Source organism: Diadema antillarum, unplaced genomic scaffold (genome assembly GCF_040938485.1).
Source record: "Diadema antillarum isolate AM-2024a unplaced genomic scaffold, OU_Dant_1.0 seq00001548_RagTag, whole genome shotgun sequence".
In the NCBI taxonomy this organism is placed as follows: domain Eukaryota; kingdom Metazoa; phylum Echinodermata; class Echinoidea; order Diadematoida; family Diadematidae; genus Diadema; species Diadema antillarum.
Window position 1 is genome coordinate 552,700 of NW_027272277.1, and position 26,212 is coordinate 578,911.

The 26,212-nt window shown below is 38.6% G+C and overlaps 1 protein-coding gene across 1 annotated transcript; it reads right to left on the minus strand.

The window, feature by feature from the left end:
- Window positions 1-4,462: 4,462 nt before the first annotated feature.
- On the minus strand, window positions 4,463-25,495 carry LOC139710609 (uncharacterized). The gene is made up of 20 exons (XM_071622535.1): window positions 25,213-25,495; window positions 24,332-24,503; window positions 23,625-23,716; window positions 22,024-22,197; window positions 20,948-21,060; window positions 20,331-20,435; window positions 19,193-19,297; window positions 17,453-17,576; window positions 16,531-16,724; window positions 16,058-16,203; window positions 14,969-15,224; window positions 14,025-14,176; window positions 12,853-12,979; window positions 11,273-11,482; window positions 10,714-10,886; window positions 8,721-8,788; window positions 7,896-8,067; window positions 7,426-7,564; window positions 6,400-6,513; window positions 4,463-5,017 (listed from the first exon to the last, which is right to left on the minus strand). Exons 1-20 carry the CDS (start codon window positions 25,436-25,438, stop codon window positions 4,604-4,606), a joined length of 3,276 nt encoding a protein of 1,091 aa, XP_071478636.1. The 5' UTR covers window positions 25,439-25,495; the 3' UTR covers window positions 4,463-4,603.
- Between the last annotated feature and the right edge of the window lie 717 nt (window positions 25,496-26,212).

Sequence of the window (26,212 nt, forward strand, 5' to 3'; positions counted from 1 at the left end):
AAATGCCCAAAATTGCCTGACGTAATGACCCAAACTTAATTGGATGACAATAGCAAGTTGCAAGACACAGGGTTGCTTCACGTGGAATGCATGTTATGCCTCACAGTATGTCACTTTCCAAATGGTCCATGACGTCACTTATATGCTCCAGGACCATGAGTTATTCATCGGAACCATACAGCCCACGAGCTTGACACTGACCTACACAGACCCGCCAGCTCGAAACTAGGTAGCATTGCCCATGAGCTTGACACTTATAGCAGGGCTCCACACTAACTTTTATTTTTTGGTGGCCCAAAGGCAAACATCCGACATTTTTTGGTGGCGCGACCAGGCCACAAAGTCTTCATTTCTGAAATTTTGGTGGCCCGATGTGCGTTTTTGGTGGCCCCGGGCCACCGGGCCACCGTTAGTGTCGAGCCCTGCTTATAGTATAGGCAAACCAGGCCCATAAGGGTCCGACACATGGGGGTGAGGGGGAGGTCCACAAGACCTACACTGAATAGATTAAGCTTTCTGATGTAATACATATATTAATCTCGTGGGCCTTGTTTTTCGTCAAGTGTCGAGTTCGCGGACCGCACAGCTTGTGGGCCTACTATATTTGATGTCGAGCTCATTGACCTTGTTCATCTAGTGTTTAGGTCACGGGATGTATGACTCGTGGGCTGCGTAACTCATGTGCTGTACGACTCGGGTTGTTTGGCTTGTGACGTTCACCTGATGAGGTGGGCCTGTTGTTTTCTAGTTAGCATCTGTCACCCTTTCATCCAGTTCAAGGGACTTAGTTTGCCATAATGCCTGTTCACAAACTATTAAGCATCAACCCAAAATATGGTACTCCTCTCCCCACCTTCCATGTTTAAGCGTACAAATTTTGTCCAGTGCAAATTGGATAATGTAAATATGTTGCACATAATTTCATGCAAGCTAGTCTGCATAACTAACCCAAACATAAATGTTATATTTGAGGTCACTGCCATCACTGATGAAGGCACGTAAGCTTCATTTCTGAAGTAATTGACCGCTCACATTCCTGAGACCTGTTACTATGAACCAATGCTTTGTGGAATATGCATACATATACTTTGATTATAACGTCAAGGCGTGATTTGTACATGATTAAACATTCAGGATTAAACCAATGAAGCCAAACATCAATATTTGCAATCCTACACAAATTTTGATATTCTAAAAGTCTGACCTCACATTGTCCTTGGAGGTCAAAGTTGGATATACATAGGGTACCGTAATGGCCAATGTTCTGTGGGATGAGAAGACACTTCTTGTAGCATAAATGCTAATAGCATAATGCATAATTGCACACCAGGTATACAGTTAACCATTAAATATACATCAAATATCAATATCGTTTGTATTTTGATATTTTGAGGTCATTGACCTGTCACAATCCTCAGCGGTCAAAAGCAGAGACGTGTAAATAATTTCCCTTGATCTGAGGAATAAGAAACGATTCAGTTGTAACACAAATGCATGTTTAGGACATCGTTATGTTTATCATCAACCAATTGCACCAAATATCAAAATTCTGATAATTTGAGGTCATTGACCTCTGGAGGTCATTAGAGGTCAAAGCTAAAAAACCTGTCAAGGATCTGCGGAACATTGAGGCAATTCCACTGTTTAAAAAAAAGGTTTTAGTACATCATTGCCGTGTTTATCATTAATCAATGACAAAATATCAATATTCTGATATTTTGAGGTCATTGACCTCTGCAGGTCATCAGAGGTCAAAGGTAAACCTGTTAGGGTTCTATGGAACATGAAGACAATTCCACTGTAAGAAAAATGAGTCTTTAGTACATCATTGCCATATTTAACATTAATTAATGACGCAAAATATCAATTTTTATCCAGTTTTGAGGTCATTGACCTTTGGAGGTCATCAGAGGTCAATTCAGACTTACCTCCCGATCTTAAAATGAATCTTATAACATGTTCTAACACTGGTGAGAGTTTCATGCTTTAGTCAAATTTTGCACAATTTTTCGGCTTATCTGCTCTACTATATATATATATATATATATATATATATATATAAGCGTTAACTATATAATCTTTTGGTCACTGCAGGTAGCCCATTAGGGGCCTACACATCCCCATCATACACCAATAAAGTTGTGGTCTTCCATGGAACCCGCAATAATATTGATTCCTGTTGTGCATGATTGATGAGATATCACAGAATATTCATTGCTTTTTTATCTCTTTCCTTATGATTCTCTCCCCCCCCCTCCTCCTTCTTGTCAGATTTTTTTGTTTTGTTTTGTATTGTCTTGTTTTTCGCACTCTCACCCGTTTTTATACGTATTTATACGTACTACTAGTAATTATTGGATGAGGGTCTACCACGGCGAGCAAAACTTTCACAGCGCGTGCACACACTCACTGATGAACGTGTACGAATCGAATCGTCGCGAGACCACAGAAATACTCACAGAACTCTTCGCAACACACAACCACAGAATATCTGTGCACACAACCCGAGCGGAGTAAGCATAGACGTTTTACGAGCGGTTTTATTGAATTTGATTGCCCAAAGCCACAGGCTTGCGTGTAAATAAAAAATACGCGGCCGGGGAGGGGTTGATTCAACCCCCCCCCCCCCCCCCCCCCCCGAGATCTCGGCCGTCGATCGCGCAATCGCCATGAAATTTGGCACGTGCATTACCTGTGGCGTATTCTACCAAGCTATACAAAAAGAAATGGCAATTTTTGTCATAATAATTAATTATGCTAATATATGCATAAAATCATACATTTTTGCTCTAAATCAGAAATTAAAGCTCCTAGAATTCTAATTTTTGGTGAAAACATTCTTTGTAGCATTCCTAACAATGTACTCGAAAAGAAAATTTGGTATCAAAATCAATTTCTTATGTATTTTATTGTTTTATGAATTTCTTATGAATTTCTTTGTTTTTTTCAACCTTTTGTTTTATCATTTTTTTGCAAAATTTATGACAGAACCTATTTCAAGCATAATCATGCTAAAATTAATTAGTTTCAGCCTATGAAAGTGAAAATAATCATATCTTTATGAATAAGAAGAGAAAACTCCATTTGCATAGACTTTATACACAAAATCACGTTTTTGAGCCATTTTCGGTCTGACAGGCATGTATAAAACGTCATGCAGCGTCATAACGGTATGCGCGATTTTCGCGAAAATGGTGTCAAAAGATGCGCGAGACTTGAAAGTAAAAAGTCAGCGAACGGCGCGGTCAAAAAAATTTCGCGCGGTGGAGTAGTCGCGAAAAATGTCGAGTTGGGGTTGATTCAACCCCCCCCCCCCCCCACCGGCCTTTTTAGGGTTAAGGAGGACATTGTATAGATCGTTAAGGCCTATAACAGACACCAATATGAAATAATCTTGCAAATTTACTGATATACTGCAGTTCATTCTAAAGGTAAACAGTATCTTAGAAATTTCAATAACATGATATCACTCTGCATCTCCAAGGAATTGACTGAATGATATACGTTTAGACTTCTCTCTCTGCAGCTCCCTTCACTCCCAGAAAAATAAAGTTTTATTTGAACACACTCACAGTCCTGTATAAGTAGACGTCTCGTTGCGAATTCGGGAGATATATTGTTTTCCTTTACCAGGCTGTTTTCATGAGGTCTATCTTCCTATTATTCCAGCATCTCATAGCGATGTGTGGATTAATGTTTACTGTGCAACAAATCACTCAGACCAAATCTATAGAAGCTCCCTGTCTAGTATATGGTTAAGTATACATGCACAAATACAGTTATACATATTTTAAGACAATTTGTCGAATGTTTCACCCAATCTTAGGTCTTTGTGATATCAAAGTAGGGCACTTTCAGTTTGAAGAACAATTTCTATAAGTTCGTTTCTTCATGTGACAGGAAATTAGTTTCCTCACTGCGTAATTTCAAGTGACCACTGCTGCAACGCCACCAATCTTAAAAAAATAAAATAAATATAGGCTATACAGATCTATCCAATCTCAAACAAAAGATGTTAACAGAGATACATGGTCATGTACTTAATGAGGTGTACTATCTACCCAACATTTGATTCAACGTGTGGAAGAACACTTTTTTCTCAATCTACAGGCTACCAAATACTTACTCATGTAGGAAGCCAAGATTTATTTTGTAAACTGTACACATCCGTAGCAGTGTACGGTCTGACGCACACAGCTGTACACGTATTGAAGGGCTTTGCAACCGAGTCACTTGCTTCAACGGGAAATCCGATACACATCCTCCCTTATACTTGTCTAGCAACGCTTTGTATTGTGCTACCATGCAATACAACTTTCAACTGATTTTCCAAATGCAATGTAGGCCAATACATGTCTTTTATATGCAGAGTTTTTAAAAACAGTTGCTATCATGCATTCAATATTATGACAATCGGTAACATGTTAAGTAACTACAAGGAAATTTGAAATACTCTGTCAATGACATGTATCATTCATTGTCAGACTAGAACCGACAACGTAATGTAATGGGATCCTCAATAAATAGGGCTGATATGGGAAAAAAACAAGCAAACATACAAACAAACCAATAGGAAAGCAAGATAATAGAGGATGGAGACGGTTTACGTAGGCCTAAGCTTTTGGAACTGTTCTAGCAACTGGGACGCCGTCGGGCGCTTCTTTGGCTCAATGGAGAAACATGGCTCGAGAATTTCCTTCAGTCTCTGATCTGCGTTGTCTAAAACTGGGGGCCGTGCCTCGCCCGTCATCAAAGTAACCATGAGGTAGGCCCCTTCCATGTCATCTCCCCAAAGCCTCTTCTCCGTGAACATTTCGAGGAGTGCGCCACCTAGCGACCAGATGTCGTAGGCAGGAGAGAACTTGACCTTGTCCTCAACGGACGGGTCGACGGCCTCCGGCGGAACGTAGTAGGGCGTGCCACGGAACCCGAAGCTGGACTCCAGGGTGTCGCTGGTGTAGTTGATGTGCGCGAGGCCGATGTCGGACAAGTGAGGCTTCTTGTCTTTACTCTCAATCTGTGAGGAAAAATCATGATGACGGCTATAACGAAAATGGAATTTATACAAGAATCAGAAGAATACCTATTGATGTCAGGCCCTACACTTGATTCATTATCACAATTAAGTAGTAAAAAAAAAATAATTGTTTGAGTTACATACACAAAATAAGGCCCTACACCGCACACTCGCACACACACACACACACACACACACACAGTCGCACCGCCCCCTCATATATATATAAGCAAGGTAGATGAAAATCTACCGTCATTGCATGCCAGCATAGCGATTTTCAGTAGATTCGATTGTCACTTCCCTTCTACTGAAAAGCACAAGCCTACGATCTCACCACGATTGATACAAGAAAAACATAACTGCCCTGCTCACAGTGTGAGGAAACACAGTGTAGACATAGTGTGAGGAAACAGTGTAGACACAGTGTGAACACAGTGTGAAATCTCTTCACACTTAAATTTGGGCAGTTTAACAGTGTGAACTTAAAGGACCAGTCCACCTTCATATACATAAGGATTGAGAGAATGCAGCAATATTAGTAGAACACATCAGTGAAAGTTTGAGGAAAATCGGACAATCCGTTCAAAAGTTATGACTGTTTTAAGTATCTGCGCAGTCACTGCTGGAAGAGAAGACTACTACAGTGTAGGATGTCACATGCGTACAACTATATTAGGAAAATAAAAAGAGAATTTCACGAAACTTTACTTTTTGAATAAAGTACACATTTCTTCGACTTGCTACTGACGTATTTTAAGGGTAATATTATTCCCCCTGCCTTCTGAAAGAGAGAAGTCGAGTGTTCTTTTGTTATGCGAGAAAAATGGAAATATGTTGAATTTTCTTTATTCTTTCTTTATATCGTTGTACTCATGTGACATCACAAGCTATAGTAGTCTTTTCATCCAGCCGTGACTGAGTAGAAACTTCAAAAATTCATAACTTTTTAACGGATTGTCCGATTTTGCTCAAACTCTCACTGATGTGTTCTGCTAATATTGCTGCATTCACTCAACCCACATGTCTATGAAGGTGAACTTGTCCTTTAACGTGAATCATCAATTCACAGTGTGAAACAAAGCACTACTATTTGAATACTCTGTGAAAACCACACAACCACAGTGTGAAATCATCTTCACATTGTTAAATTCGCGCGTTTTCACATAGTCGCCCATAGTCATGTAAACACACTGTGAGCACACTGTGAAAACACTGTGGGACGCTGTGTTCTTTCCAGCAGGGCAGTTAGGTTTTTTTGTTTTTGTTTGTATCAATCGTGATCTGCCTCTGCTCGATGTCCCAAATGCTACCATAGTGAGATGTCAAGCAAGCTATCTGCCCCTCCTCCAACATTGTCTAAGAAAAAGTTTACAAAAGCTTACCAAGATGTTGGAAGGCTTGATGTCGAGATGCAGGATCCGAGACTGATGAATGAAGTTGATAGCCTGACAAATCTGCTGAGCGATGCTGATTTTGTCTGCCTTACTTAGGTCGATCTATGATTCAAGGGAATGATGATGAAATAGAAAAGATTTGTCGTACCTTTAACATAGCAAGCCTTTGATTCCACCATGGATATTTCGAAGAGAAAGTAAAGTAAACATACAATCACAGAAAACACCGCCAAATACGGCCTACAACGGTTCACGTCAGTCACTAAATTATTTCATAAAGTTGACATGGTAAGAAATGAAGAAAAAAGTACATTTGACTTATGAGTTTGCACAGCGGCATTAAAACATCAGGAACTCTCGTGTACCGACCTTTGTAGCCACATTCTCTTGATTTCAGCCTCGCCCTAAAATCTCTCTTTATTTCTATATTCCTTAACCCTCTGAATGCTACATTTACTTCTTGTCCATAGGCAAGTATGTGAAAGTTGTGCACACCTTGACTCACTGGCACAGAGAAGGGTTAAGTGTGAAGCTGACGTTGATGACACAATGCTGATTCATGGGTCTATTGACAGCATTTAAACAGTGGCGTGTGGTGAACAAGATGCTTCCCTAGTGCTATTTCAACCATTATAATAAAACATTGCTACTGTTGCTACTAAACTCCTTATATTCCACACCTCTAATCAAATTATGATAATACCAAGAAGAAGAGGAAAGTAAGAAGACCAATGTGCTGCTATTCAATGCGGACTCTTCAGTTTAAGCACAGTTCTGTTACCACCGAGGCCTATTGAGGGGCCTATATCACTGCCACTGCCATGCATGTCCCGACAGAGCCGAGTATTCGTCGTGCTTTCTTTGCTTATTCTGTTTTGGTTAGTTTTTTCTTTGCTTAGTCCTGTGATATACACAGCAGTACGACTCGACTCTTCTTAAAGGATCTTTTCTCAATTTCACGATGTAGATATTTTTGTTTTCAACCAGCTGCTGAAGCGTGCCCCTTAACCTTACCTCGTCCTCGTCCTCGGAGAAGAAAATCAGTTCATGGAGATTCTGGCCGTCAATGAACTCCATGACGATGATAATTTCAGATTTTGCCGGATTGTAGCTGAGAGCCATGAGTTCGACAATGTTAGGATGAGTGGTTTGCCTGGACGAAACAGTAACATCAAAAACAAAATGGTGAGACGTCTCAAGTGCAATAATTCAAACACATGCGACATTAACGACTAGTCTTTCCCATAAATATCCGGATACTTTATTGAGAAAATGTTCCTTTCGACTTACACATGATAATGACAATGACGACAACACCAACGATATTCATACTGGTACAGAAATTCTGACACTTATTGCTTTGGCAATTTCCCAATTTGTTTATAGTTGGAAATACAATGTCATGCTTGTTTGTATCTACTTCTAAAGGCTGTTATCCGTGTGGTAACAATGTTATGGATGTTGTTGTTAACCATAGTAATTACCTGTGAACGGATAGTTGTTGTTCAACCCGCTCGCGCAGCTCCTCGTCAATCTGTATGGTTTTAACCGCTACGTTGGTCCCTCTCCACTTCGCCTTGTGAACGTCACCAAACGATCCGGTACCGATCAGCTCCTCCATCCGGATCTCGCCGACGGATATCCGACTAAGACCCTCTGTGGCGATGGCAAAGAAAAGGGTATCGAAATACAAGCTGTATCATATATTGATACACATTCAGAGGGGACAGAGATAGCTTCCCTTTTTCATCTCGAATGGAGCATGCAGTGCTGCCAGAGAATTCAGTTCACTGCATGTCATTCCATTCAAGCTTCAATTCAAAACGAATTTCAAGCTGAGTACAAGAGACAGACGCGACAGATTGATTTCTAGTTTGTGTCATCATGAAAAAAACACAAGAATGAATATCAAATACCAGTGGTTGAGACCAAAGGTTTTGGGGTGCGTGAGAGCTATGAAGGAAATTGAAAAAAAAGAGAAGGAAAAGCAATTCTTCAATTTCGGACAAAATAGGTCGCTCCTCTCTTGAGCGGTAGACAGACTAAGGCGGTTTGGTTCCTTTCTTAACTCTTGAGTACAAGCAAAGTGAAAGATAAGTAGCTAGCATTACGTATCTTGCAAATGTTGTCGCACAGACACATAAAATTGCATGCTATTCAGAAGATTAACAATTTTGATCACGGAAACACATTTTCATGCATCCACCACTGCTGGTAACGTAACACATCAAGATAATTATTGTTAGAAAACCCCGACTAAGAAAGTGGAGTGAAAAATGAAGACAGAAGAAAAGATTCTTGCTTGATACCTATAATTGTTGCTTGACCCTCCACGGAGTCTATTCTCTGCAAAGTTTGTGTAGGCTCGAAGTCAATGCTGGTATGTGAAGACAGAGAACATAACGTCATGACATATTGACGATAAACTCGGAGACAAAGATCAGCCGCATTCATTCACTCAGCTCCATAACATAAATGAACATGTGCATGGTTATTTTCAATCTAAAGTGTAGCCGGGAGCCAACACAATTTCAAAAAAGCTAATAATATTGGCTCATTATTACCATGATTATGATGTAATTTTCACATTTCCTGAATCAAAGTAGACACGCATGAATTCACACACATGTGTACATGAATTAGTTTCAGTTTCAGTAAGTTTTATTTCTCCACTTGTACGAAACAGAATAAAAGTATAACAATATCGAACATATTATTCACAAGTCAGGAATATAAACAAACTGTCGCTTTACAAATATATAATCATGTGAAATAATATCATTTCAGATCTTTAAGTGTACAGGTTAAGGAGACCGTTATCGATAAGCAAAACGCTTGACTTGGACAACGGCCTCTGAAAAAAATATGCCTTGTAACATTTTTTTTTTTAAATTTAACTAAAGGAACGTATTAGGTAGATTATAGATAAATTACGTGTGTGTATGAAAAAATTTTACCTTTATGTGTTTCAATGCAAGTAGATACAAATTGTAACCAATAACGCGTGTCTGTGAGTGTGTGTGTGTGTGTGCGTGTGTGTGCGACAGACGTCGATTTACGTATATCTGCAAGAATGTTACACAATGCGGGATTACACCAAAAGGAAAGAACATATTTATTATTCTGGATGAACAAGAATAATGCATTCCTTTAGTTGCAGTCATGAAGACTTATATCACAGGCTATATGTAATATGATTGTAAAGTACATTGACATCTAGTTGGAGTGACAGACAGATACATAAGCAGTTGATACACAAAACATATTTCATATAATATAAATCGTACGAACATACATATTAGTTAGATATTCACAAAAATTAACTTTGTGTGCGTGTGTGGAAACAGAGAGTGAGAGAGATATAAAGAACTAGAAATGTCGCTGCAGCGACTGGTTATACCCCCGCCAAACAACATTTCATAAGCTTTGGTCAAAACAACATTTCATAAGCTTTGGTCAAAAAATTGAGGAAGTAGTTAAATCCGCAAGATCTTTCCTTGATCTTCTGCCATTAATATGCCGTTACCATGGCAACATACTTTCGGGTACTGTCGAAAAATGCGTCTTGCACATCTACAACCAAAGGCACACATCTGTACCAAGTTTCATGGAAATTGGGCAAAAACTGAGGAAGTAGTTTGCAACACAAAATTTTCCATCATTTTGGTTCATAATATGTGAGCTGTTACCATGGCAACATACTTTTTGTCACTGTCAAAAAATGTGTCATGCTGACCTATATCCTAAGACAAACATTCAATATGAATTCCATGAGAATTGGAAGAACACTGATGAAGCAGTTTTGCCATGAAGCATTTTGCCCTATATTTTACCAATAACATGTCGTTACCATGGCAACGCACTTTTTGCCACTGCGGAAATATGTGACTTGCACATTAACATATTCAGATGAACATCTGTACCTAATTTCATAAGAATTGATCAAAAACTGTGGGAGGAGTTCGAGACGCAAGATTTGTACCCATTTTTGCCCATAATATGCCGTTACCATGGCAACGTACTTTTGGGTACTGTCAAAAAATACGTCTTGCACATCTACAACCCAAGGCACATATCTGTGCCAAGTTTTATGGGAATCGGTTGAAAATTGAGGAAGTAGTTCGCGACGCAAGATTTGCAACGGACCGACCGCCCGACCGACCGCCCGACCGTCCGCTGATTCCTATATACCCCCTTCAAACTTCGTTTGGCGGGGGTATAAAAAGGAAGGAAGGAAGAAAGAGAGAGAGAGAGAGAGAGAGAGAGAGGGAAATAGTGAAGGTATATGACATAACTATATACCTTTCTCCAGCAGCCATCTTCTGTAGAAGGGTCTGTATGTCATCTCCGAGCAGGGAGAGAGGCGTTTTGTCTTGCTTGTTTCTGGCCGTGATATCGGCGCCTCTCTCCGTCAGTAAGCAGACTAGGGCCACTGCACTCGTGGTTACTCCGTACTTTCTGTACTTGGTCTTTAGCTGTATGTTTGTTTGTTTTTTAAATACGAACACAGTCAAGAAGTGAATACTCCATTTAAAAAATAGTTAAACTCTTTAACTTATCATGATTTTGTGTGAGCCTAAACACCTCTTCAAAATTATTATTGCTGATTAATATTGCAACTTTGGAATTAATGTATTACGACAATCAAAGTGAATGGTGTAGTTTCGTCTTCCTTAGTCCTCTTGAATTTAAATGGGAAAAATGTGTGCTAATTGCTTTGCTTGTCATTCAAATGTGAAAATATACATCCAAAGAAATGAAGACAGAAAGAAACAGAATTATGATATTTATGATGACAATGACTATCTCCAATAATGATATACTAATAAGAAGAATGCTAATATGAATACTGCAGACGTACCTCGCGTAACGTCGCCGTTTCGCTTACGGTCGACGAGCTGTCGTTACTTAGTATGGCCGCAGTGTGTAGGCACGTGTTGCCGTCTTTGGCGGGAATATTGACGTCCGCGGCGGCCGCTAGCAAGCTTTCGACCTCCTCGGCGTGTCCCTTTTTAACGGCCAAGTAAAGTGCAGTCTCTCCCGTCGTATTTTTCAGATCGGGGTCGCAATTCTGCCAGGTGTCAAAAAGGAAGGAATATAGAAAAAACAACGACAAACACATTAAAATTCTATTCAAGGTCACAAAAAAGAGATTCATAAATGCCTAATAATCAATTCGTAATATTTTTTCAGGTTGGGGTCGCAATTCTGTGTCAGGTGTCCAAAAGAAAGGAATACAGAAAAAAACAACAAACACATTACAATTTTATTCAAGGTCACAAAAAGAGATTTATAAATGCATTAATAATCAATCCGTCATTTTTTTTTTCAGGTTGGCAATGGTTGGGGTGGGGTTGGGGTTGGCAATTCTGTCAGGTGCCCAAAAGGAAAGAATATAGATAAAACACCAAACAAAAATCAAAGAATTTAAAGTATATTTAAAGACAGAAAAGAGGTATATCAATGGGTGCATGGCTTAAGCAAATTTTCTTTGAATATAATACAGTATGACAGTTCAAGTCGTGCATGGTAAAAAACATTATTCCTTTCAAAATTGTTATCCAAAGAAATGATAATTATTATTTAGATAATGATTCTGCTTCAAAATAATTATGTTGTCTTCTTTAACACCCCCCTTGTATTTCAAATTAATTGAAATTCATGTCAAACCTTGAAAATGATTTCAATAAAAGCTCGATCATAGAATTTGATATGCATGTAACTGCTCGCATAAAAAAGACGAACCCTCATTAATCTTGAGAATTAAAATTTCTTGATTCAAACGATCTATTTACACCGCGTGTCCTAATGATAACCCTCCGCATAATCAACATAATTTAATGCAACGTGTATGACATTCCACAGAGTTCTTAAACATATTAACAGAAAAGTGGTAGGATTCACAGTATACAATAATGATGCTTTTTCTTCCCATAAGGCTTATCTATTACTTTTAATATCTTTTTTTTTCATGCGAGTAGGCAAAATTCAGTTTCTTTCTGAGGCAACAGACGATATTACGAGTTTATTCTCGCTGCGATATGCCCACTGATCGTTTGCTCACTCGTCAAAGGGGTATTGCTAGAAAGTTGCAATTAATAATACAATTGTATTGCAAATCCCTCAAATCGATCGCTAGTCTTGCAATATCCAATAAACTGCAAATTGCAATTGATTCCGTTACAAGAAAGATACAATCGATTGCAAATCAACTGCAATTGCAATTTCCTTTCTGGCAACGAAAACTTGCAATTAATTTATATCAATTGAGGAGTTTGCAATAGATATTTCCAATCGATTCCAACTCGACTTTCTTGGTAGGCGTACATCTCACAATCAAGTACAGGGAGAGGACCCAAATGATTTGGTAAAAAAAAAAAAAACCCTGCTATTAATCTGGAAATCATTATTGTTCAACACCAGCCTAGCCTTGGACATTACGTGTTCGAGGAGCGTCTTCACACAATCTAGATGCCCGTTGTAGGCGGCGATATGGATGGCTGTATGTCCGTCATCTCTCTGCAGATTGATCAAAGCGGGCGCCCTGTCCAGCAGTTTGGCGAGAGGCCTGCATGTAGCCACAAAAAGGTCGAGGGGAAAAAGTGATCAAAAGTGTTGAGAGAGGATAACTCGATTGCAGGACGGAGCCTCAAAATCGTCTTGCTATTCCAGGTATTCTGTATACCTCACCTGTACATTTTTAGCTTGAATGTGTGTCCTTTGTTTTTTTTTTTCTTACTTTATAACAACCTTTATGTGTAATTTCCACAACACTCTTCTCGTTTACGGTGTTTCAAAAACCTTTTATATAATAATAATACATACATACATACATACAATTTCTATAGCGCCGTTCTCCACTTTGATTAAATGCTCAAGGCGCTTTACAATTGTACATCAAAGCAAACAGACTGAAGATATAAGTACATCACCGTAATAGAAGAAGATGAAGAAGCAGAAAAAAAAAGACATGAAAGTCTGTCTTCAAAAGACACTGGTCTTCAAAATGCACTGCTAAACAAATAGGATTTTAAATTACTCCTGAAAGATGTTATAGAGCTTGAGTCTTTCAGCTCACGAGGAAGTGAATTCCACAGTGTTGGTCCGATTCCCGATATGCTTCCCGATTATTAAATGCATTTTAACTCTACATCTGACAACCTTTAGGCCCTAACATGCCAACGGCCGCGCACCAGATGGACACGAATTTTGATGAAAATCAATGTGCTTGTTGTTTGCATCAGCTATCGCTTTCTATAATGATTTAGAACATGATTATTCATTAAAAAAATCATAATAATGCGATACGCACAAAATTAAACGGACAAATTTATGATCTATTTTTATTTTTGACATTCTATTCAAAGAAGGCAAAATCCGATATCATTTGATTTTCCTTTCTAGCCAAATTAATCAAACTGTGGCTTTCATGTTAATACTGTATCTAACATCTAAACTAAAGGCATGTTGCGGTGAAGGACCATGGGGCGGGGGAGGGGAGTTGCTTTATGAAAAAAAAAATATCGTTGATGTTACTGTGTCGGGACAAACAAAGAACAGTTAGTGACTAGTGTCTTTAGTAGACTGTAGCTGTGACTACAGTTAGTACTCACGCAGCTTTCCCACGCAGTGCAGCGTAGTGAATAAGGTTGAATCCTTTCTTGTTCTCTATGCTAGGGTCAAATTTCTCCTCCTTCAGGATGATGTCGAAAACGGCACTGTCTGTTCGTATGGCATCATGTGCAGGCGTGTCCCCGTGTTTATCCTAAATTATAAACAAATTATAAAGGGATGAGAAATAGCTCGAGATAAATATTGATACATCATACTATGTGATGTATATCATATAATTATAATGATAATAATAATAATAATAATAATGATAATAATAATAATAATAATGATAATAATAATAATGATTAAGATAATAATGATAATTATAATTGACATGCATATCAAAAAGTACTTATACATATCTCTCTCTTCCAGACCTACATGTGTATTTTACGTTGCTTTTTAAATCCCCAATGTATTCGGCCATAATGTGCAAATTATTACATGTATACCTCCAAGGTTGTAATAACTTACACTGCGGATTAGTAACTGCCGCTGGTAGCTTGAGGGCAAGGTATGATTATAAAGTTAGAAATTATCTTCTAAAATGGGGAAAAGATCTTAATTGCTGTCTATAATGATAGTGCGTGTAATATCCTCAGCGTTCGTTACGCTTTCTGTTGTGCAGCTGAACTTGACGAGTGTCATGGTAAAGTACAACGCTCCTCACTTATGCCAACCAGTTGTATAATCATGTCTATTGAAGATACTTGTACAACTTTAGCTGACTGTTGTTGTAGATTGACTTCGAATGTCAATGCCAGAGGAAGGGAGAGACATACATACATACATACATACATACATATACATACATACATACAGACAAACAAACAGAGAAAGAGAGACAGAGAGCCATTCGAAAGGACCTAGGCAATACACAGCAAATTGTACATGGAAACATCAAATCACAGCTGCTGCGAAATACGACTCGTTTTTAACCCACCTGCACGTTGATGTCGCACCCGAACTCGATGTAGACCCTGGCGCATTCGACGAAGCCCTTGACGGCAGCGAGGTGGAAGCTGGTCAACTTCTGGTTTTCCTGGGCATTGACATCGGCGCCAGCCTGGAGAAGTATCCTGGCCACCTCGTCGTAGCCGTTGGTAGCCGTTACGTGCAGGCTGGTCACCTTCCTATGATTCGTAGCGTTGACTTCGGCCTGGTTGTCGAGCAATAGGCGAATGCATTCCGATTCGTCTCTGTCGCAATGATTGATTTCAAAGCAAAGTGGGAGTCAGTCAAAGAGACTCGTAAGTCACAACTTACTAGTATTTTGTAATAAACACCTTGTCCAATCCGTATTAACACACTCCTACAGGCCCGGATAGTCATTGAAAGCATTTTTATTTAAATATACATTCGATCTTATCCACACATAAAGTTGCTTTAGTGTTAGTATACCTGTTGTTATTGGATTTTCAGGAACCCATGCTTTGATTGTTTGTCTTTAACACTTGGGGGGGGGGGGGCGGAAAAAAGAGCTCTTTCACTTTATCACAGTGTTGACACTCTCAGCAAAACTCGGGGTGCATGGACTTAAACTTTTTATCTCAAAATGCATGGATTACTAGTTGGTGACGCTGAAGAGTACTATGTTTGTTTTACACAGTGTCAGGCAAGTTGCTATGCCTTCACTCGCGATATGATAAAATTTATTAAATTGAATATTTGATTGATAATGTATATTAACCCTCTCCCTTAGAATAGAAATGAGCGACCAAGCACTTATAACAAAAAAAAAAATCATTTATGGTGAATAATAAACATAACACACAATGCTAACACGTTCTACAGTATGAATAATGTAGGGCGTGATCTGTTATGCATTACAATAGGTCGTATTCTTGATATTTTCTGCACAACTGAACTGGCTTGTTTCTTCGGAGCTGAAATCCGAAAAGGTATAGAATTGGAAGACTTCGAAGCGTCATCCGCACACTGATCAACACCAGTGTCAAGAGGTTATAAGTCACTATCAGCCAACCATGTATCATGTAAACAAAGTAGAATCACGAGCTCAAATGACACTCACGCCTCCGTGGCGTAGTGGAGAGGGGCGCTGCCTTTTTTGTCCTTCATATTGGTATCCGCCCCTGCTTCGATGAGCATCTTAAGGGCAACCTCGGAACGAGACGCAGCGTAGTGGATTGCACCGGCACCGTGACGTTTAGCTTTCACCTGTACTTGCAAAGAGGAGAAAAATATCTTAACAACGATAAACAAGGTGAAAAAAAAGACGGGCAAATTCTGTTGACTTTGATTGATGGCGTGCTTCCTTGCTCACCTTCGTTTTTTTATTTGTTATTCGAAATCTATTTCTTTGGCCTTCCATTGGACGAGTTTTTGGGGATTACTGTAGTCTGAAGAAACTTGTGACATGTGTTGTGAGTTTGAGCGTTTTGATACCGTGCTTGGTGATAATGCGCTGTATCGACTTAACATCGACTAATTCCTGGTGTTCATTATCAGAATTATGCAGTCGGTCGCATAAGAATGACAACTCACCAGAGTCGGATCAGCAGCCAGCATGTCCCGCACTACGTCTTGGTTTCCTGATCGTACGGCGTCGAAGAGGAGCTTTGTCTTTTCGTCATCCACGTCGATGTCGCCGTCGTCGTCGCTGGAAGAGCCACCATCCGAACTCTTCTTTGATGATTTCTCACGGGATGCGGTCGCTTCTGCTTCCACATTGGTACATTCTAAATTCCCGTCAACAGAGAAATGCATAGTGTGCGTGAGTGTTTAGAGTGGCGGAGGTTGATTCGAAGTTCATTATACATATTTGTCCTAAAAACTCATGAAATTTTATCATGTAATGCTGAGAAGTGTTTTTCCTGGACAAAATAAGAAAATGATTAAGGTATGACATTGGATTGCTATCGAAAGCATGAGACGTAATCAAGGTATAGATTTATTGTTATTCATCACTAATCGACGGTACATGCATGATTATGCTTTGTGAATGAAAACATATAGGTTATACGATTTCTACACATAATCATGAGATTTCAGACTTGTGTGCATCTATTGAGAATGTTTGCGTTTTCTGATATTGGTATTTGACATATTAGCTTGGTAACATCTTGTTGTTATCGCTTTTCTAATAGATTTGTGTGCAAAATGGCAGGTTGCAATTCTTTGGTTACAATTACCAAACCCCATGCAGAGAATTAAGCATCCAAATTGATTCATTCATTTATTTCTTTTTTTTTTCCATTTTTTCGATGTCAGTCAAAACATATAATGAAGTGAGATTTATGTGATACTACACACATTTAATGGCTTTTCCCCTCTGCACATTACATTGTACAATGTATTGGATCTAAACTCCTGATCCAATGCTACATACAAAATTTTACTTGGGAACAAATACTATAGTGTTATGCTATGCGAATTGGTTATAGAGTATTTCGTCATGCGAACATACCTTCCACGTTGGCGTTGCGAACAAATTTTACACAGGCAGGATGAATGTCCACATCTGTGCCGAGACGGACCGACAACCTTCCGTCGACATGGACTTTGCGCACTTGTACTTCCCGTCCAAGCCACTGCATCCGGAAAATTGGAAATTAGCAAACTGAACTATAGCAGTCGGATATTATGATCATTAGAGTGGTAATTCAACGGTCAAAATTCTCTACAACACATCGTCCAACTTTTTGTTTTTGGCAATGTCTTTTAAAACTACAAAAAAGAAAAAACAACTCTCGAACTTGGTTTAGTGAGATACTAAGTGATATTGAAACAAAATTAAAAGTAACATTATTATTTTGTGGAAATCACAGTGCTATGTATATCACGATTACTATTACAGTAAACGCCACATTCTTACAGAGAATCGTATCATTATCAATTTTCCTAACGGATCCAGTGACAATTTTCAACCTCAAATGTATAAGTTGTATATTATGTATATCACGTATGATTACAACAGTTCTCTGCTGTACCCGATAACTTACATTTGTGACTCTGCACCTCAAAACAAACAAAAAGTCGCCAGACATGAATTTTTAGCTAAGACCACATTCTGAAAGAGCAGACTTTAAGCTTTAAAATGATGTATAACTCAAATCAAATGGACTCTCCTAACCTATCTAAATATTGGAAAGAAAGCACAAACTCAGGAAAAGTGTGAACTGAGAAAGGAGGCTCTTAATCTTTACCAAACCGTGCTGGCTGTGCGATGAATGGGACAAAAAACATGAAGTAAACCACCAGAGTAACAACAATGAAGAGATTATCAGATTAAACTGAAATTAAGCATGCCTCATTAACACATTCTGTCCATAATCAATTCTAACTTTCAAAGCAGTAGCACTATCCTTTCAAAAGTTATTAGAGTTGAAAGTGAACGTGTGGACAAGGTTTTTCAGAAATGAAAAAGGGATTCTAAAGACACACCTAATCACACTATTCTACCAAAAATGTTCGAGATAAACTGCTAAAAAAACACACTTTCCTGCCCGTTTTATGATACCAAATTTTAGCATAATGTAAAAGGAGACCCGCTCTTTCAGAAAATATGAAAAAGTCAAGTTCGGCTAGGTTGACCCATTTCACTTATTTTCAGTCCTCACGCGAAATCAGTGTGTGCGACTTCATGTTCGTTTTGAGGTGCACTGTCACATTTTCTCAAGCTTTCTGCCATCTCCTTGGCCTATGCCAAAGTGATCTGGGTGATAGCAATATCAGTGAACAAAATGTTTCTTAAATACACCAGTTGACATAATTACATTGTACATGTACATACAGACATACACATGCCTTTTAATAAAGCTCCGCAATAATCATGTGAATCTGCATCCTATAATGCTGTGTCTACATGACGTGTGTCTCTTTCACATGCCTTCCCTATGATTATAGCCATGCATCCCCTTCCAGGTACATCCCCAGTCAACCCCACCCCCCAGTCCCTTCTTCCTGATCCCTACAAATATATCTTCACGTACTCTAGTTCTGGACCCTTTTCATTAATTCTTTTCTTTTTCGACTATGAGAGTGATGTCGCTATTCCGAAAAGCCGCAGCCCCCGACAAATCTCGAGGGCAGCAGTTCTCGCGTTTGGGCCATTCATTCGGCTCACCGAGAAAAAAAAACAAACTAATCTTCACGTAGAGGCACATCTTCAATGGGATGTTATACGGAGATTATTGACTACACGTACGTTCACCAGTCTCCCTTTTTCCAGTCCGTATGCTTGTTGCATTCTCTGTAATGTCTCCTCATCGTCCGTAATTTGCACGATGTCGAGTTTCTTGAATTCGCGCAACTATGGTACATGTTGTAGATAGAATCAAACAAAGCATACATACGCATACAACAAAATAATCAAACAACAAAACAGTGTGAAAGGGCATACATATGATGTAACAAAAGACTCCAGAGGGTTTGATAGTTCTGGGCTCCGTTGCATAAAAGTTACTATTGTGGTAACTTTGCCATTCAATGGTAACTATTATGGTAACAATACTCAACAGCCAATCAAAATCAAGAATTCCATGGAATTTACCATTGGATGGCAAAGTTAACAATAATAGTAACTTTTATGCAACGGGCCCCTGAAGATAAAGATATACTCCTGATTATAATAATACTGTTATTAACCCACTGAAGACTATAGTCCCGGGTATACTCGAGCAGGTGGCTGTGGGAAGTGCGTTTTTTTTGCCAAAAATGAGCTTTTCCTCAACGGATTAAGATAGGCAATTACACAAAAACAGAAGAAAAAAAAACCAAGCTCTTCATAACATAATGCAATGTGTAGTTATTCGTTGACTTGACATGTATGTGTATCATTTTGTTTCGTTACAATTCGTTGAGTCAAGGTTGATTGATAAAGGTGTTACTGCTGAAAAATAAATGGCAAACTGAAAGCAGACAATGCTTATATCCATAAAAACTTATCCAATACTTCAAAAATTATCTCCATATCAATTTCACTCGAAGAGTGCACCACATCGTAAAATATCAAATCTAAATGTAATGCAAAAGCTCCCTCAGCCCTCCCCCTCTACTGCAAACGACTTTATACACAGTAAAGGCGCTTACGTGGAACGAGAGGAGACAGATACCACATAATTATGGTCATTCACAATGTACTCTGCGAGTATTTTTTTGGCTTTTTGATTGAAAGATAGAGTACTATTAAAAACAAAAGAAACCTATGCAAAATTTAGACAACATTTATTCATCAGTGAGACATATTCGACTGCACAAAATGCAATAGAGCAATGAAGCAAAACAAGACTAAATACACAATTCTGTTCTACCTTTGCCTCTAAGGTAACCTTTCGATAACTTACCTTCGTGCAGACTTCCGGGTTAAAAAAATACCTGGAACCGTTTCCGAATGCGACAATACAGGTGTACCTTCTGACTTCGAAAACAATTCCGATGTGTCCCAACGTCTGCGAAATCGATATATAAAAAAAGAACCAAACAGAAACAGTGCAAACATGAATATGGCTCAAAACTTGTGTTGTGTATAACTTATGCAGCTAACTCCTTACGAACTGCACTTGCTGCTGAATATGGAAAGAATACGCGTAAGAATGAAATTCCATGCTCCAATTTAAAGAAGTTTACATAGTTTCTATTCAATTCTTTTTTTTTCAATTCAAAGTTTATTTCATTTTTCGACAGAATACACGTTTCACTTCATTTGATAACAAGGAATAAGGTAAATAGAACATAGTGAAATGAAAAGACTGTACAACAATTGAGGGCCTATAGTAATCATATAGTATTGTATAGTAAAAAAGAAACAGAAGTGATCGAAGTGAAGGACATGTATATACCGTTGCTTAAAGTGCGAAAAATGGAGGGACCCACTAAACAGACAGAGCTTGTAGTATGTGGGCCCTCTATATCCGATATTGCTTTCATGCTAATTTTCAAACGTCTTCCTAGGACGCGTTACCTCCATCATGTTTGTGTTCCATTTTGATGAGTGCAGTCTCTGAAGTCGTTCGAATTCCTCTGCGGGTAAGCAGACGACCACCCTGTCACCTGGATGGATGTCTGGGTCATCTCCTGCAGGCAAAATGGGATTTAAACCGGAATTTGTACATGGAAGAAAGAACCAGTTTCAACAGGGCATATAATTGAGTGTGAATGCGACGCAGAGGACAATAATAACGATGCACGTCTACTCTGAAGTGAGGATCACGACGTTGATTTGTGTATGTAAATGTTTTTTTACAATTTTGGAAATTAATAACAATGAAATTAAAGAAAATGAAAATGCCGGTTGTTTAACAAGATCGGCAACCTAATTCTATCTTATTCGAACATATTTTTTTTTATTTCTTGAATTTTACATAGTGCATGAACATTTTAGATTAACGTCACTTGTATGATGCTTGCAACTACTTGTATTTCGAGAAAAACAGGTGAAAGCTCACAGCAAGACTCAAAACATGACCGTTAAACCAAAAAAAAAATGATATAAATCGTGCTAAATGAAATCAAATCTAAGAAGTTCAAAGGAATAGACCGAAGACACACATGTACAACCATAGAGCATTCTCTTAAGATTAATTTGAAATATGTGACGATACAAGGTGCCATATACAGTAGATCTCCGCAGTAATGCACCACCAGTGTGAGTTTTGGACTGCACCATAAGAGTACATACATTAAAAAAAAGAACATCGACATCACAACCGAATAGACGACAACAAAAAGAAGTCAGTCTTGCTCAAATTGTTAGTCAAATAATTACATATTTTGTGTTTAGAATTCACACTATTAAGTAAAGTGTCCTATACCCGTTTTGGTTCACACTAGGCCTATTGCAGAGCGGAACAATTTTCTTGTAAATTTTGCTTTTCTCTATTAACAGAAAGAACAATTCATGTTGTATTCTGCAGCAAATTATGGACACCATATCTAATAAATCATTAAAAACACACACACACATAAATAAGAAGTTTCCTTTAAAACAAAAGCATAAATTGCCGTTTTGCAGTCATTTTAACCTTTCCATCATCTCACCGAGTAATGGGAGGTGCTGTATGAAGACAGGGTGCTCCTTGTGCTCTTTGAGGCTTATTTTACTGTCGGCGTCGCGCTTTTCGTACACATTAAATTCCTCCACAGTAGAAGATCCATCTAGTTTTACAGTTGCATCACCGGAGCTTGAAACATGGGTGATCTCTCCGGTCATTTCTGGTGGGGAAGGACAAAGAGAGAGAGAGAGAGAGAGAGAGAGAGAGAGAGAGAGAGAGAGAGACTATAGAAATAATGCTCAAGCCTCGGAGATAACTGCAGGGTGGTTAAATAACCTGATGGAATAGGTTGCCATATTATCAAGGCAAATTATTTCATTTTTTATTAGGACACAATCAATGATGAACCACTCGACCTATAAACAGCAAGATTTGCGGCGAGAAAATCACAACTTACTTTCGATATCAAGAAAGATGGCTGACTATAAGACTAGTGCATTACAATCGATATTAGTCTTGTGATAATCGATTGCACAACAGCGCATCCCGCAATTAGAAACTGCTGTTTTGTTTTGTTTTTCTTCCGTTTCAGTGTTTCTAATTTCGACATTCAATTTTCTGATACCTACTTTTCGAAGCAATGTGAAAACTGAAAAGCTCTATATCTGCATGACTTCTCAGTTCTTTTTTTTAACACTGTAAAACTAACATGTTCTTCTTTTTCTTACCCTTTGAGATCACTGACTGGCAAGACAAGTAATGAAATCAAACTTTTGATATGAACGTAAAGAAGAAAGACCAACTCTAGGGTTGGAAATAAAATTGCGGTATTCCGCCAAATATTCTCGTGAAGTACCCGTTTTCGGTAATGCCTTTTGAAATTCCTTTCGTGCTGGATTCCATACTCGCTGAAACCATGAAAAATAGACTAGCTCATGTTTTATATTCTTCTCTAAGAGGTCGAAGAGATGGGAACCGGCTTACAACTGATGAAGAATTTTAGCCGCGGTTAATAAATGAATAATAAAAAAATAACAACAAGGAAGTACATGTAAGCACTAGAAAGATGTGGATTGGGACAGTGACGCACAGCAAAATAACGCTTTCAAACTCTACAGCACCAATAAACTAAATAATCTCCACCTTCATTCAAATTGACTGCTATTTCTATTTTCATTTCTGCTATTATCATATGAGTATTATCATTTTCATTAATACTATTATTATCATCATTATCATCACTCATTACATTATTCTCTGCAGTGAATGGGAAAGGGGTTGCAAATCATAGTAATGCAGTACAACAGATGAGTAACGCAGTGAATGGATGGAAACTTAATCCACCACGGAGTAAATAGTGGCCCATCACCATCAAGACTGATATGTGTAAATGAAAAGGGAGCATTGTCTTCGGTCCATGGCAGTTACCATTCAGTGAATAATGTTTTTCTTTAACATAGGCCAATACAAAAGGTGGAAACAAGGTATTGAGTTAAACCTATGCCAAAAATGTATAGATTATTACGCTGAAATGGGAGAATCAGTCAATATTCAAGGGGAAAAAATGTACAAGAGTACAAAAAGAACAAACTAGCTACACTTTCAGAGTCTCCAGTTACTAAATTCAATATTGGCCATTACACCTACCTTCATTATCCCTGCAAATGGTGACCAGTGTACCTGGCAGGAATCCCCTAGCTCCAACCGTACGTGCACCTTTCCTGACAGGTACAGGAATTCTACAAACAATGAAAATTAGCGAGGTGATTTAAGAGTGATTTTACAGTGAACTTCCCCCCCCCCTTGATATGAGAAACTCTTTTTTCATAATCATTAAATTCTTATTTGGAAAACTGATTTTTGCATGTTTGTGCTTAAGTAGATCAGCAGTTGCAATCTTACACATTTCATTTTTGCAGAGGGAAGACAAATTGAAGAAATGTCCTACCTCTTATCTTCACATCTCTTGCTTTCATTGTATTTTGATATGCCTTGTACCCTTGGACTACTTAACAAGACAATTTAATGTCGCAATTTCGGAGCTCAAACTGGGTATTTGTTCCGAGTTCATTATGTCACTGTTGGCAACCAGGGATAGTTTGGTGATAGTGTCGCTGCCCGGAAAGCAGTCGATGACAGGTTCGATTCCCGCTGGTTCTCTTTTCCCGACATGTTTGTTAAAAAATGTAGGTCTTACAACTTCACTTAATTTGTACAGAGGGCAGACAACTTAAAGAAAACTTACACGTCATTATCATTATTGTTTATTTCATCATTGCTGCTCTGATCATTGTTGTTGTCGTTGTTGCTATTATCATTATCGTCATTAACTAACGTGGGACTTAATGACTTACCCACAAGAGGCTTGATTCGTCACGCGAACAAACCCGTGGTTGCTTTCATGTTGCCCGTCCATGTAACACGAAGTGCAAAGGTCGTAGTTTTCGCAATCCAGACACCGCCATCTGATGCCACGGATAGGCTCCGCCAAACAGCCATCGCACGTGACATATTCATGGTAAGTATCTGGCGAAGCAGGACAAGTTCTTGATTCGTTTGTTCTGTTTTGTTTGTTTTGATTTAATCACACTGATACAGAATAATTCGAGAAAAAAAAATCGCCTTAGCCCAAAGATTGTTATTTTCCTCGAAACACACCTGCTATTTTTATGACATCATCTTCATCTATAGGCCCTGCCATTTGATTATTTTTTTGTTTTTTCTTTATTCTGCATGTGTTTCAGGCATTTCTTTTCAATTTGCTTCTCTTCTACCATTCTTTTAAAGATTTGCAATGGCGAAAGAAAATGATCAGTGATATCGACGTTTTGATTTTTGACATATTTTTGAAGAACTAGGAAGCCTACTTATGGCTGTACCCTATATAGCTTCGTGGCGATATGTCATATCAAAGTGGGACTGACAGATCAACAGGCATTCCATGATACAGATAAGTTTCATGTAAGGCATCACTGTATTTCATTCTATGTTAAATTTTTCAGAGAACGACTTTTGAGTCACAATTTAATCAGTGTAATTACACTTGCACTAACTTACTTACGATGTTCACCCACAAAACAGGAAAACAGAGGGGGAAAAAATAAGATGACGAAGAAGAAGAAAAATGAAGGTGATCATACCATTTACACACAGCAGTTGTTTTGTTTGAAATAGTTTCGTTGGTTTTTTTTATAAACCGAAATTGTTTCTCATCCAGGAGAGGAAATGCACTCACTTGCCCCCGCATTGTTGTATACTCGAAGGCTATGTCTTTCGCCAGGTTCGCAGACATACTTCCCGCTCCTTCCGCAGTCCCAGGCAACATACACAGTGTCCAAGCCTTCGTCGACGTCGGTCACCGTACCAATGCCTCCCTCGCCACCGTCATCGTCATGCCCAGCCGGCCAATCAGGACCGCGGACGACGCGCACATTGGTCTTGACGAGCGGACGACCAAACATAACTTCCTTACAGACTTGGTATAATAGACAGCAAGTCACCCTGCTCTACTTTGCGCGTTCGTATTTCTCGCACACAAGAGATCGCTTCTTCCCCGATACGAAAAGGATAACCTGGGCAGTGAAAATCAATGCATACAAACGAGAGAGATTGTGAATAGCAGTGAATGGGACCCACTGAAAACTGCAGGTACGCGAAAGAAGAACACCATGTGTTGATTTCAGAATGAATGTCCTTATATTATCATTATTATCATTTATATATTTTTTTTTTTCTGGAGGCGCACACAGTCTGTTATCAATTATTGTCTATTTTCTTCTTCTTTTGTTACTGTTAATATGCTGGTTTTGTTAATGTTATTGTGTTTTTCTAGTCTTTTTGTATGAATAGCACCAATTTCCTTAGAAACGTCAGTGTTATGAAGCGCCATATAAATGCAATTATTATTATTATTATCATTATCATCATATAATGACAGGGAGAGCGGCATCAGAAAAACGGAAGGTGTTAAGCGGGATGGTGGTGGGAGAAGGAGAGAGAATGGTGGTTGTTTAGTTGTAAACTATAACATAACGAGAAAATATTCAAAATAATGCTCTTTTCTGATTTTTCATCAACTTCTTGCTTTAGTAGCAATCACTACATTGAGTATATGGATGCTTAATGCTGTTCTGATATTCTGTTCTGTATGTTACTTACATGTACGTATATTGCAATGTGGTCAATTGTGTTACACTGCATAACATGTAAACATTAATTGTTTGGATATGAAAATA